The following is a 15,203-nucleotide window of genomic DNA, read 5'->3' as shown; positions in this document are numbered from 1 at the left end:
AGGCTGCATCATCGCTTACCAACTGTCAAGCATGATAGCAGCCAAGCGCCCGCATGTATAATGTAAAATACAGAGTTTAGGCTATAGTCGACCTTAAAAATCATCATCATGAACAACCTATATTTGGCTCACAGCTGCGCACGAGTCTCCTTTCAGGATGAGAGGGCTAAGGCTAATAGTCCACCACGCTGGCCCAATGTGGATTGGCAGACTTTACACACGTAGAGAATTGAGAAAATTCTCCGGTATGCAGGTTTCCTCACGATGCTTTTCCTTCACAGTCTGAGACACGTGATGTTTAATTTCTTAAGAATAACAATAAGAATCATTTATTTGGAAGAAACATTACATTTAGTTATACAAAGGTGTGCTTGAGCCGGTACAAGTAGGTATATACCTACTTGTTGTCATTTCATGAAAACATAAAAACGCGCTGTAGAGTTGGATGACACCGATTTTCGCGCCTCTCGAAGACGGTCGTGCACTTCAAACGCAACGCATTAAAAGTTTAAAGACAGTTGTCATTACACATTACGCAGAACTAAAAACTTAGTGAAATCCTATAGTGGTGCCATTCCAGCGTGGACATCCAGAAGCCAGTCACGACGCCCGCAGAAAGCCGAAAAGCAAGGTAAGTCCATTGGCTGTTATCTACTGTTCTATTCGTGTAATGTTTGAATGAAATGACAACTGGTGTACTTTACTCAAATATACGCCGCCGCTAATCAAAGTTTGTAAAACGCATCAACCCCCACAAGAAAGGTGGGACACTATTTACACGTGTAACACCATAAGTTTGGTCCATTCGAGCCTAGGATAGTGTTCTAGCTATTAACAGTAACTAAAATTCATACCTACGTCATACGTTAGGCATACTCATATAGTTTTTTCTTCCGCCATCTTTGTGATATCCAAAGAACGCTTATAACTTAATTACATGTCTTATCTCTTGTTATTATGAAGATTTAAGTCATTCCGCATTTATATATACTTACGTAAAGAATATCTAAGTATTCTCGTAAACTCCGCGATCGACATTAAGTTCGATACCTACCTACCGCCACGCGCGCGCCGCTTCACGCAATCTTTGTGTAATATCATCACGAGATTAGTTATAATTTATTTAATTCTCATTTTCTTTTCTTTTCAATAAGATGGAGAACAGTGAATTAAAAACGCAGTTGAATATACTTATTTGCAAAAAGGAAAATATCTTCCAAAGACTAAATAGGCTATATGATAGTTCAAAGGCCATTTCTACCTTCGAGTCTAGAAAAAATGATACTTTTATGAACGAGTCTGAAACTATCGATGCATTACATGCGAAGTTCGAAAACATATTGGATAGCATAAATGATTTATCATTACAAATAAATCCGAAAGCCCAGCCTGACTACCAGGCGCTGGATTCATTTGAGGATCTGTACTCAACAGTGAAAAGAGTTAGGAATAAAATTTTGTCAAATACTAATAATAATTTGTCAAATACTAAGAATGAAGCTCCAGCTACCCACATTAATTTGGCCCCAATACAAATTCCCTGTTTTGATGGGAAACCACAAAACTGGGCTATATTTTACGAAACATTTAAGGCGAACGTACATTTAAATAAAAACTTAACAGATTCACAAAGGGTTCAATATCTTATTTCTAAATTGACTCAAGGTGCATTGACCTTTACTGCAGGCTTAGTTCCAAATGGCGATACATATAATATCATTTGGAATAACTTGGTGAAAAAATACCAAGATAAACGCGCATTAGCTACTCATTATTTAAATAATATTTTCGATTTGAAAAACTGTTCTAATAATGTAAACAGTTTAAATATGTTTATAGAAAAGTTTTCTTCTTCAGTCGCCGCACTTAAACAAATTGATATTTCCGATCTTACAGATTTTATTTTATTACACTGTGCCTTAAGAAAGATGGATTCGCAAATAATACAAAACTTTGAGATGTCCTTGCAATCGAAAAATATTGATATACCTACATACACGCAATTAGTAGAATTCGTTCAAATGCAAGTAAAAATTCTCGAACGTTCTAACACTTCGCTTCAAAAAACATCAAATTCAAATTCCCGTAATACCTACAAAACATTGATTGCACAGACTGATTTTTCAAGTAACAATGCAACGACAAATTCTTGTGAATTATGTAATCAAAGTCACTCGAATCTTTATAATTGTAAAAAAATTATAGAAATTAATGATCCTTTATCGAGATTTGAATTTATTAAATCAAAAAATGGGTGTATAAATTGCTTATCACTTTTTCACAACTTAAGATCATGCAAGTCAAAGGTCACCTGTTTTTGTAACAAAAAGCATCATAAGCTATTGCATAGGGATAATAATAACACTAAATACGCACAAAGGAATACATCAGCTGTTTGCAACAATGCACAGAGTGAAACTGCGAGAATAGTGCCGTCTCCCTCTGACGCTAGGATAAACACCTCTCAAAATTATGTCGCATCCTTCTCTAACGCACGCCATACGAACACTCTGATTAAATCGAACATGAATGAAGGTAGGTCAAATATACTACTCGCGAGTGTTGTTGTAAGGGCTACGCCTTATAAGAAACGTAATAAGGTTGATATTAGATGCCTGCTCGACAGCGGATCGCAAAATAATGTTATAACTTTAAAATGTTGTCAAATGTTAAGTTTACCTATAAAGCCGATATATAATTCATTCATTAAAGGAATAGGAATGAGTTCACAGCCTATTCATGGTTATGTAACGTTAGATATACAATCGCGAATTTATCCTATGAATAAATATAATATAAGGGCACTTGTTTTAGATTGTTTAACGGACCAGTTACCGACACAATACGTTAATACGTGTAACATGGACTATATCAGCGATATACCTCTCGCAGACCCTACCTGGAATATCCCAGGCGGTATCGATTTAATTCTAGGCGCGGAATTATTCCCGCACATATATATAGGTAAACAAATTATACCTGAAACGCACGGTCCTGCAGCGTTACTTACTACATTTGGATATATATTAATAGGAAGCTGCAATCAGTATTGTGAACAAAGTAATAACTCCTTTACCGCGCTAGCTATAAACGAGTTAAGTTTCGATCTGCAAAACTTTTGGGAATTAGATCAAATTTCTGTTAAAAAACATTTTAGTCCAGCGGATATCGAATGTGAGAAATTATATTCAGAATCGATTTCTCGTAACGAAAATGGACGATACTCAGTAGCTTTGCCATTTTGCAAAAATCCTACTATATTTAATGATTCATATCGCAACGCATATCGACGATTAATTTCTTTAGAACGGAGACTTAATCATGACTCCACTTTACGCACGCAATATAACCAAATCATAAACGATTATTTGAGCTTAGGTTATATATCCGAGGTTAATGATCTCGAAAAAAGGGATGAAGGATTTTATTTAGCACACCATCCCATTATTCGGTCAGAAAAAATTACTAGCCCAGTAAGGATAGTAATTGACCCTTCGGTTAAAAATATTAATAATATTTCACTAAATGATATATTACATGTCGGTCCAAATTTACAAGCCGATTTGTTTACTCTTCTTTTGAACTTTCGATTATTTCCGGTAGCAATGACTGCAGACATTAAGCAAATGTATCTTCAAATTGAAGTTACACCACGCGATAGGAAATATTTAAAATTTTTATTTCGTTTTCACGATAAAGAACATATCCGCATTTTTCATTTCAATCGCGTGTAGCGGCTGGTGTGTACGCAGCCTTATTACGACGTACACGCCGACGAGGCAAATATTACTCGACGTGCACCGCAACGCTCCCACGAGGGAGTCTCTCGTGGTAACCCAACATAGACGGTCGGTTCTAAATCTTATTTCCGCTTAGCTCATAATTGTATTCTTATTTTCTTTTATTCACTATCAATAAACGTATTCAAGTTCTCGGTTCGTTTCACTTAACTCCTTGACGGAAGACACGCACAGCAAGTCTTCAATAAATCATCTATAAACATCATCACCTATAAATTGGTGACCCCGTTCCGTCAGAGAGTTATTTTTCGCGTTATATTAAGTCGACGAACTCGCGTATCTAGAACAGCGGCGGACTCAGCAAATTACACGTGTTGGGCAATCACGGGAGACTCGCGGACTTAATTAAGTTATTATTATTTTTTTTCATATTGTATAACGTTTAAAGACTCTAAGTGATAAAATAGTGTTGTGCCGTATCGCCCAAATTAGAGACTGTAAGTAACAACTTGATTAATCTTCGTGATCCACACGTATCCACACACAACTAAAGCAAAATGACAACGCAACCGTCCACTGTAATCAAAATGGAAGATGCCGGTCTCGCATCAATTTCATTAAGCTCACGTGTTCCCGAATTCTGGACAGACCAACCAAGGGTCTGGTTCATTTAGCTAGAGGCAATACTCGCTCCGCAGAAATTAGGAGACGCAGCCAAATACAACTTAGTCGTCGCGAAATTAGGCAAAGACGTAATACAACAAGTCACCGATATCCTTATAGCACCGCCGGAAGAACAACGTTACGACAAACTCAAAGAAAAACTGCTGGCAATTTATGAGGAGTCGGAAAACCGACAAATTCAAAAACTAATGGGAGAAATGGAACTAGGTGACCAACGGCCGAGTCACCTACTGAGAAAAATGCAAGACCTGGCAAGAAATAAAATCAACGACGAAACACTTAGCGTACTGTGGCAGAACCTCCTCCCCGTAGCTGTAAGGGGCGTACTCGCTGCAACGGATACAAATGATTTGGCGAGATTAGCGAAAATAGCAGACAAAGTCATGGAGAACATGCGACCACAACCGCTTGCTGAAATAGCAACAAAATCAACCAACTCCGACAATACAGCAATATTGGCTGAAATAGCCAAGCTGACCGACAGGGTCGAACAACTCAGCAGACACAGATCCGAGTCACGTGACAGAGGTTTTCATGGAGGATTTCGCGGCGGATTTCGCGGCGGACCTCGCGGCGGGTTTCGCGGAAGATACCGCGGACGCTCACATTCACGCAGACGAGACAGTACAACTTCGGATCCGGACAACCCCAGCCAGTTATGTTGGTATCACGAACAGTTCAAGAGCAGAGCCAACAAATGTAGCCAACCTTGCAATTGGAAAAAACCGTCGGAAAACTAACTCAGCCGCAGGATATACAGGTGGGTACTTGCAGCCATGGCGGAAACCACCGATTATGTGTAACTGACAAAATTAACGGCATACGTTACTTAGTAGACAGTGGCGCAAACATCTCCGTTCTACCAAAAACATTAAACTCTTTACGTAAGTGCGCGGTGAACAATAAATACAAATTATATGCAGCTAACGGCAGCGAAATTCAAACTTACGGTACAAAAACTTTAGAATTAAATTTGAACCTCCGTCGCGCTTACAAATGGACTTTTGTAGTAGCCGACGTCAATCAACCTATTTTAGGTGCTGATTTCTTAAGTAAATATAATTTGTTAGTAGATTTAAGAGGCAAACGGCTTATCGACCAAAATACAGGTATATTCGTTGTCCCTAAACTAGTTAAGTCCGAACACACATCAGTTTTTACCATTGCTGAATCTCACCCTGCTTATCGTCTCTTAAGTAGATTCCCAGAATTAACTCAGCCAACGTCATTCAAGGAGCCACCGAAACACAACGTAGTACACCATATCGAGACAACAGGTCCACCAGTTCACGCACGCCCGAGACCGCTACCAGCTCACCGCTTTAACAAGGTAAGAGAAGAATTTCGCCTTATGCAGGAAATGGGTATTTGCCGTCCATCTAAGAGCGCGTGGTCCAGCCCTTTACATATAGTACCCAAGAAAGACGGAAACTTAAGACCGTGTGGTGATTATAGAGCGCTAAATGCAATTACAAAACCCGACAGATACCCCATTCCTCACATAAGAGACTTTACATTTATTTTATCTGGTAAAAAAGTATTTTCGCGTATAGATATCAACAGGGCATATCACTTTATTCCCATAGCTCCGGCCGATATAGAAAAAACGGCTATAGTTACAAATTTTGGCCTCTTTGAATGGCCTTGTATGTCCTTTGGACTAAAAAATGCAGCTCAAACGTTTCAGCGTTTTATGAATAACTACGTCTTACAGGACTTAGAAGTAAATTTCCAAAAAAACAACCCAGAATTCGCAAATTTCAAAACAGAATTCGTATTTTCTTACTTAGACGACCTAATAATAGCTAGCGAAAACCACAACCTACATGAAAAGCATCTAGAAACTATTTTTCAACGGTTAAAAGATGTAGGGCTTACTATAAATTTAGCAAAATGTGCATTTTCACAGGAAAACATTGAGTTCTTAGGTCACGAAGTTTCATCAAACGGTTTAAAACCATTGCCAAGTAAAGTCCAAGCTATCGCAAACTTCCCTAGGCCAAAAACCGTAGAACAACTACGTAGGTTTCTCGGTATGTTAAACTTTTATAGAAGCCACCTGCCGAGAGCCGCTCAGTATCAGGGTGAATTAAACAACTATCTTTGTGGCGCAAAAAAACGCGATAAAAGTACCATTATTTGGACGCCAAATGCAGTCCAGGCCTTCGAAAAATGTAAATCTAGCCTACAAAACGCAGCAATGTTAGCCTACCCAGCGTCTGGTCGCGCTCTTGCGATCACGGCAGACGCAAGCGACAATTGTATCGGAGGTACATTACAACAAAAATTAAATAATGAGTGGACACCCTTAGGTTATTTCTCTAAACGTCTGTCAACAGGCCAGCAAAAGTACAGTACGTACGACAGGGAATTGTTAGCAATTTATTCATCAGTTCAATATTTCAGAAATATGTTCGAAGGTAGAGAATTAATTCTATTTACAGACCACAAACCATTAGTTTTTGCATTTAAAAAACTAGGTAGTAACAAAGAAACACCGCGTAGAACCCGTCAGTTACTTTACATAAGCGAATTCACAACGGACATTCGTTACGTTAAAGGTAGTGAGAACTTACCAGCGGACGCGTTATCGCGTATCGAAACAATAACATGTCCATCCGCTCTCGACTTCGTAGAAATAGCACGTGTACAAAAGGTTGACAAAGAGCTCGATACATTAACTACATTACACAACGGAAATGCATCGCTCGTTAAAATTAATATTCCACCGAACGATGACTCATTGTTTTGCAACATAGTAGGTGACAAAGTCAGACCATACTTACCTTTAGAATTTAGACGTGTAGCATTCGAATCAATACATAATATAAGCCATCCAGGCATAAAATCAACCAGAAAATTAGTTACTAATAAGTTTTATTGGCCAAACATGAACAAAGATGTAGGTTTATGGGCTAAAACTTGCATTCAATGCCAAAAAGCCAAAGTACACAGACACACAATGTCAGCACTAGGTCAGTTCGCAAAGGTTGATAGGATGTCCCATATTCATATCGATATAACTGGTCCTCTAGCCACCTCAGAAGAGGGTTACAGGTACTGCCTAACCATGATAGATAGACAGACCGGTTGGCCAGAAGCTTTTCCAATTAAGGATATTTGCGCAAAAACCATAGCTCAATTGGTATACAATGGCTGGATATCCAGACATGGTTGTTTCGAGACACTTTCTTCCGACCAAGGCTCACAGTTCGAAAGCAGTTTATTCGGACACCTTCTAAAATATTTAGGTATACATAGAATTAGAACTACTAGTTATAACCCTAAGAGTAACGGCATGATTGAAAGATGGCACCGTAGTTTTAAAGCAGCATTAAGGGCTAGGTTAATAGATAGTACATCTTGGGTCGATGAATTGCACACCGTCTTGCTCGGACTTCGCGCAGCACCACGCAGCGACACTGGGGTAAGTGCAGCAGAATTAACCTACGGGCGAACTCTAAAGCTCCCAGGCGAATTTTTTGTAAACTCCGACAGCAAGATAGCAGACAGCGAAGACTTGGTAAAGCACATCCGACAGGTAATAATCAACTTAAGACCTAGACCCGACAAGCAGAGGAGTTCACGCAATATTTTCGTTCATCCAGCATTAGTTGACTGCAAAAAAGTCTTTGTAAGAGTAGACAGAAGTAAAAAAGGTTTACAGCCCCCATACGAAGGGCCTTTTGAAGTCATTAAACGGTATAACAAAGGATACGTAATCCAGTTACCGAGCAGACAGTCACTTATTTCAATCGATAGACTAAAACCAGCATTTATTTTAAATTGTGAACCAAACGACCAACCAGCATCAGATAGCAACAACAACATTTTGCCGACTCGAACCACTCGCAGCGGCAGAGTCAGCAAAATGCCAGTTAGATTTATGTAACTAAGTAAGTTTCGGCACGTATATTATTGTAAAATGTCCCTGGTCCACATAATTTGTCAATTTAGAGAAAATATCAAGTAATATTAAAATACACATTTAACGACCATTTCGTGTCAGTAACTCAGTAACGTTGTAATAATCATGGGCAACCCACATAGTAAAAAAGACGTAGTCGAAGAGCAAGTCATAATAGCTCAAAACGCCTCTACGGGTAATCAGGATTTAGAGTCAAACATTAGATTTTTCGGCAATATCTCCATCGGAATATTGTCATTGTTACTAGTAATTACAATATTTTGGCTATGGTGTAAGTGCAACAAACACAGTAAGAATTGGATTCAACGGCAGTTAGCCAACGCGGCAGCAGCAGATAGAAACTCTAACATAACAGTACCGCAGCAACCAGCTCAAGTGCTAGTGACATCAGGAAACAGTGTAGTATAATTTAAATATATTATATAGTGAAATTTGTATAACGCAGTGACATCATCAATCAACATAACATTCACTTTCGCGTAAAGGTAAATTGGACCAGAGGCATTCCTAATCACTTCGTTTGTACCTTAAATTAAGTTAATGTAAGTAGGATTTAGAACCAACTATCAACAACATTTTTTTCACACCCCGCTCTTATACTATAAGCCGTATGCATTGTAAACAAGTGTCGAGTTTCAGGTAGCCACTCAACGGCGAACTGATAACGACGTAAGCATTTTTACCGACACATTGGCTCGATGTTATCCAACTCAACAAAAGAGGTGTTAACTTTTGCATTGTATGTTTGTATCGTAATTTTTTTTTCTATCAATTTTTACTAACCTAAAAATTTGGGGCGGAGTACTGTAGCGGCTGGTGTGTACGCAGCCTTATTACGACGTACACGCCGACGAGGCAAATATTACTCGACGTGCACCGCAACGCTCCCACGAGGGAGTCTCTCGTGGTAACCCAACACAGACGGTCGGTTCTAAATCTTATTTCCGCTTAGCTCATAATTGTATTCTTATTTTCTTTTATTCACTATCAATAAACGTATTCAAGTTCTCGGTTCGTTTCACTTAACTCCTTGACGGAAGACACGCACAGCAAGTCTTCAATAAATCATCTATAAACATCATCACCTATAGCGTTCCCTTCGGATTGAAGTCAAGTCCGTATCTCGCAATGCGAACATTACAGCAATTGTGTAGTGAGGAAAATAAACGCTTTCCATTGGCGAGTGAAATTGCCAAATCACAATTCTATATGGATGACCTAGTACACTCAGAACCGAATGAGGAAACAGCGAAAGAATTATCACGAGAATTAGTCTCATTATTCAAATCTGGCGCCTTTGAGCTAGTCAAATGGACCAGTAATTCTACGTCACTGTTAGATAATTTACCGAACACGCACCGCACAGTTGTAAATTTTTCTGATAAAAATAATATTTGCAAGGTGTTAGGTCTCGCTTGGGAGCCTAAACCAGATATATTTCATTTTACCATCTCGAAATTGGATGATAAATGTACGAAACGCACGATTTTATCTTTTGTCGCTAGGCTATTTGACGTTTTAGGTCTTGTGTCACCAGTTATTTTGTACGCAAAATTACTTATTAAAGAACTTTGGATAAATAAAGTTGACTGGGATGACACACCTTGCGAAAATGTAACTAGAAAATATCTAGCATTAACGAAAGAATTCTCTCTCTTATCAGATTCTTTACAAATACCACGTCATACTGGCATTAAAGAGGGAAGTAAAGTAAATATTGTAGCTTTTTGTGATGCAAGCCTTAACGGATATGGATGTGTGGTATACTTACGCATTACAGATTCACATAACAATATTATTGTAAATTTATTATGTTCTAAATCGAAAGTATCCCCACTGAAAATAACTACACTTGCCCGGTTAGAGTTATGCGCCGCTCTTTTAATGTCGAAATTAGTTAAATTCGTAAAGGAAACTTATTCTACTCGCATTAATATTGAAGAAATTTACGCATTTTCCGATTCAACCATCGCTTTGTCGTGGATAAAATCCTCTCCGCATAGGTGGAATACATTTGTAAGTAATCGTGTTTCTCAATGCCAAGAAAATTGGATCCACAACATTTTTACCACGTAGCAGGAATTGAGAATCCTAGTGATTGTTTATCACGTGGTATGTTACCAGCTCAATTAATATCGCATTCACTTTGGTGGAATGGTCCAGAGTGGCTTAATAGACCACCTTCTGAATGGCCCAAAAGTGATTTTTTTCCCGCGACATATGAAACGCTGCCTGAGTTTAAAAGTAATACTCTAGTAATAACTAACGTTCAATGCGAACAATCTATATTATATAATTTAACGCAACGCTTTTTCTCTTGGAATAAATTAATACGCACTGTTTTATATGTTTATCGCTTCGCTAGACTTTTGCCTGACACTGGAGAAGTCAATAAAATATTTTTTGTTGAAAACGCTTTAATAAAAGAAATTCAACGCGTTCATTTCGCTGATGAAATAACCCGCTTAAAAAATAAACAATTACCATCAAAAAAATTACAGAAGTTGTCTGTTTTTCTCGATGATAAGGGAATTGTACGTATAGGAGGGAGGCTTTCGAATGCAGATTTACCCTACGAAGCCAAACATCCGGCCTTGCTTCCTAAACATGATCACGCAGTTGACCTAATAATTGATAATTATCATTTAAAGAACTGTCATACCGGAGCAGGTCTTTTAATGTCGATCATACGACAAAGATTTTGGATTCTTGACGCTAGGACGGTTATTAGGTCTAGAATTCATAAATGCAATATTTGCTTTAGGACGAAACCTTCGCACCCTTCTCCAATCATGGCTGACCTTCCGTCTTATCGCCTCCAGGAAGCAAAGGCCTTCCTTTTTACAGGAATCGATCACGCAGGTCCGATTCGCATAACCCTCACTCGCAGACGTGGATATCAGTCACAGAAAGCGTATATATGTTTATTCGTGTGCTTAGTGACAAAGGCAATACACATAGAGCTCGCGTCAGATTTAACATCAGATAACATGATATCCTGTTTAAATAGATTCTTGAGTAGACGCGGTCCAGTAAATACCATCTGGACTGACATGTCCGGGACGTTTATTGGAGCAAAGGCTCAATTAGATGAAATATATTCTCTTTTACTTAGCTCAGACTATAAAAATAAATTTGGTCTAGAACTACAAAAAAAACGAATAGAATGGAAAACCATTCCGCCGCGTTCTCCACATTTCGGTGGAATATGGGAATCAAATATAAAATGCGTAAAAGCTCACCTTTATAGAGTCATTGGCAAGCAACTCCTTACTTATGAGGAATTATTTACTGTACTTACAAAAATTGAGTGCATCCTCAACTCGCGCCCGCTAGGTTTAACAACATCTGACCACCAGCCCGATATTATTACACCAGCGCATTTTCTAATGACCACGCCTTTAGAATACTTTCCAACGACAACCTTTAACCCTGAAAGGCCTAATTTAAAGAATCGAAAACAGTTACTCGATAGCCTCGTTATGTCATATTGGAAGAAATGGCGTTTGGATTATCTGCACACTTTGCAAGTCAAAGGCAAATGGTGTACACCGGACAATCCAATCACCGTAGGTATGGTTGTGTTAGTTGAATTTGATGATGTACCACCTTTGCAGTGGCCTCTTGGTTTGATAACCAAAACGTTCCCTGGAAAGGATGGTGTAGTACGGGTCGCTTTAGTTAACACTAAAATGGGTGAATATAAACGCCCAGTTGTAAAACTCTATCCACTTCCCACGCAATAATAGTTACGCAAATAAATATATTCTCTGTTGTTAATAATTAATATAAGTATTTTTCTCTTTATAAAATAATTTAATGTTTAGTATTTCTATATAATCTTTAATATGACACTTCGTCAAGGCGGGGTGTATGCTTGAGCCGGTACAAGTAGGTATATACCTACTTGTTGTCATTTCATGAAAACATAAAAACGCGCTGTAGAGTTGGATGACACCGATTTTCGCGCCTCTCGAAGACGGTCGTGCACTTCAAACGCAACGCATTAAAAGTTTAAAGACAGTTGTCATTACACATTACGCAGAACTAAAAACTTAGTGAAATCCTATAGTGGTGCCATTCCAGCGTGGACATCCAGAAGCCAGTCACGACGCCCGCAGAAAGCCGAAAAGCAAGGTAAGTCCATTGGCTGTTATCTACTGTTCTATTCGTGTAATGTTTGAATGAAATGACAACTGGTGTACTTTACTCAAATATACGCCGCCGCTAATCAAAGTTTGTAAAACGCATCAACCCCCACAAGAAAGGTGGGACACTATTTACACGTGTAACACCAAGGTGTTCTTATGTATTAGGTAACTGTGTGTAAAATTAATGTTTTACCATTAATAGTATACAAATGTTTATTGTTTAATTAATTAAATTAAAATTTAATGACATTAAGTTTAAAAGAAATATAATTAATACTATTTTTTGAAGCATCAGCAAAGTACTCTTCTATGGAGTATTAACATTTCTCTATTAAAAACTTTTTAAGATTTTCTTTAAGTGTAGGTTTGCTTATGCTTAAAATGTGCATAACTTAAAAGTCGGAGGTATATGCCCCGAACCGGAGTCATATCCACTGGGTTACCACGGCTCAAACCCCCGGCCTTATAAATAAGCTTATTTAACAAACCGAAATATTAACTTAGTAGGATCCTCATACATAATACGTATACTATATACACACTCCCGGGTCGCTTAAGGTTCAAAAGCTTTCAGTGTTCGATAGAGTAGCCGAACGACTCTTGAAGCCGCTACGGTGTCGTAAACAGCAGCTAAGGGTAAACAGGAACAAGGTAGCTATATAAACGCGAATTATACATGTTTTTATGTATATACTAAAATGTTTTAAGGGTAGTTATTTATTTTTTGATGGCTCCTTTTTAAAAATATACTCGCAAATAGCTGTCGCTCAAATAATTATGTGCAGCAAGCTTTATATTAGGTCCTTTACCTATGAAATTGCCGTTTTGTATAAAAATCAATTACACATGCAATCAATGCATTTTTGCCAACACAGTAGCAGTTTATTGATGCCCTTCTTTAAGAAATCAGCTGGACGGGAGGCAACAAATTCTTCAAAGGCATTTTGTAGTGCCTCTCGGTTATTGATTTTTTTTCTCGCCAAGAAATTAAATTCTGGTAAAAGTAGTAGTCTGTAGGAGCAAAGTCTGGTAAGTAGGGCGGATCTTCCAACCCCAGTTCTTGCAACTTAGAGACCATCTGCTGTCCAGTATGAACTCGGGCGTTGTCGTGCTGGAGCAGTGGAGAGGACCGATTGACCAATGCTGGTTGGAGATGTGCCAGCTTCTCCATCATTGTGTTTAGTTTTTCACAGTACACATCTGCAGTAATGCTCATCCCGTTTGTTAAGAAGCTGTGATGAATCACACTGGCGCTAGACCACCAAACAATGACCATCACTTTTCTAGAGGTAAGTTTTCGTTTGTGGTGTGGTGCTGAACCAGGATCCCAACCAACCAACTTGCTGAGTGCAACAATGCGGTTCCGAAATTCCTTAATTTGCGTGTCTGTTGAGAATTGCAAGTCACGTCTCGAAGCGTACTTCGTGCTGGCGATCATTGAGTTCGTGGGGTACCCATTTTTCCAGCTTTTTTACCTTGCCAATTTGACGCATAATATGGTCCAATATTGTTTTGACGCTAACGTCGAAAGCTGCTGCCAATTTAGCCGTAGATTGTGTATCATCAGCTTTAACAATCGCTTTTAATTCGTCATTGTCGACCAAAGTCTTCGAACGACCGCGAGGTTCATTTTTCAGGTCGAATTGCCCAGAACGGAAGCGAGCAAATCAAAGGTGGTGCGTTGGTTTGTAGTGTTATATCTGTAAACGTCGTTGATGTTGCGTGCCGCTTGTGCCGCGTTGCTGCCACGACGGTACTCATATTCCATAATTACACTAATTTTTAACGTATGATGACGCAAAAGACTGAAATGCGATAATAATGTAACAGTAATCAATAAAGAAAATGACTACTTTTGGAAAAAGAATTCCATGTTTTAAAAATATTATTTTTTCCAACGTTTTGTTTGACTAATTGAGTCAAACAAAGACTAGAAAGAGAGAATAGAGACCACCACTAATTTGAGTTTTGTTGTGATACTCGTACCACCGGGTTCATGTACTCGTTTGAAACATACTTCATCAACATCATCATCATCATATCAGCCGATGGACGTCTTCTGCAGTATAGGCCTTTTGTAGGGACTTCCAAACATCACGATCCTGAGCCGCCTGCATCCAGCGATTCCCTGCGACTCGCTTGATGTCGTTAGTACACCTGGTTGGAGTCGACCAACATTGCGTTTTCTAGTGCGGGGTCGCCATTCCAGCACCTGGGACCCCAACGTCCATCGGCTCTTCGTACTATGTGCCCCGCCCATTGCCACTTCAGCTTTGCAATTCGGTGACTTTGGTAACTCTGTGGATTACTAATTCGATCGTCGTCGTCGTCGTTATCAACCCATATACGGCTCACTGCTGAGCTTGAGTCTCCTCTCATAATGAGAGGGGTTAGGCCAATAGTCCACCACGCTGGCTCAATGCGGATTGGCAGACTTCACACAGGCAGAGAATTAAGAAATTCTCTGTTGTGCAGGTTTCCTCACGATGTTTAACTTCAACGTTTGAGACTAATTCGATCAGGCATACATAGTCCGAGCATAGCTTGTTCCATCGCCGAAACATACTTCCTGGGAACAAATATTTTCAAAGCAGTGTAATATAATCCTTATTTACCGAATTATTAAAACGTGCTTAAACATAAGCTTATGGTCTAAAATGTTGATGCGTTTACAGAACAACAGCAGACTGGCAAGTAAAA

The 15,203-nt window shown here is 38.9% G+C and overlaps 1 protein-coding gene across 1 annotated transcript; it reads left to right on the top strand.

Annotated features, from left to right (window-relative positions):
* Positions 1-4,297: 4,297 nt before the first annotated feature.
* On the top strand, positions 4,298-5,164 carry LOC128198752 (uncharacterized). Its single transcript, XM_052885550.1, has 2 exons — positions 4,298-4,318; positions 4,439-5,164. The coding sequence occupies exons 1-2, from the start codon at positions 4,298-4,300 to the stop codon at positions 5,162-5,164; spliced, it is 747 nt and encodes a 248-aa protein (XP_052741510.1).
* The last annotated feature ends 10,039 nt before the right edge of the window (positions 5,165-15,203 follow it).

This window comes from Bicyclus anynana, chromosome 14 (assembly GCF_947172395.1).
Source record: "Bicyclus anynana chromosome 14, ilBicAnyn1.1, whole genome shotgun sequence".
Classification (NCBI taxonomy): domain Eukaryota; kingdom Metazoa; phylum Arthropoda; class Insecta; order Lepidoptera; family Nymphalidae; genus Bicyclus; species Bicyclus anynana.
This window is presented reverse-complemented; position numbering and strand designations above follow the sequence as displayed.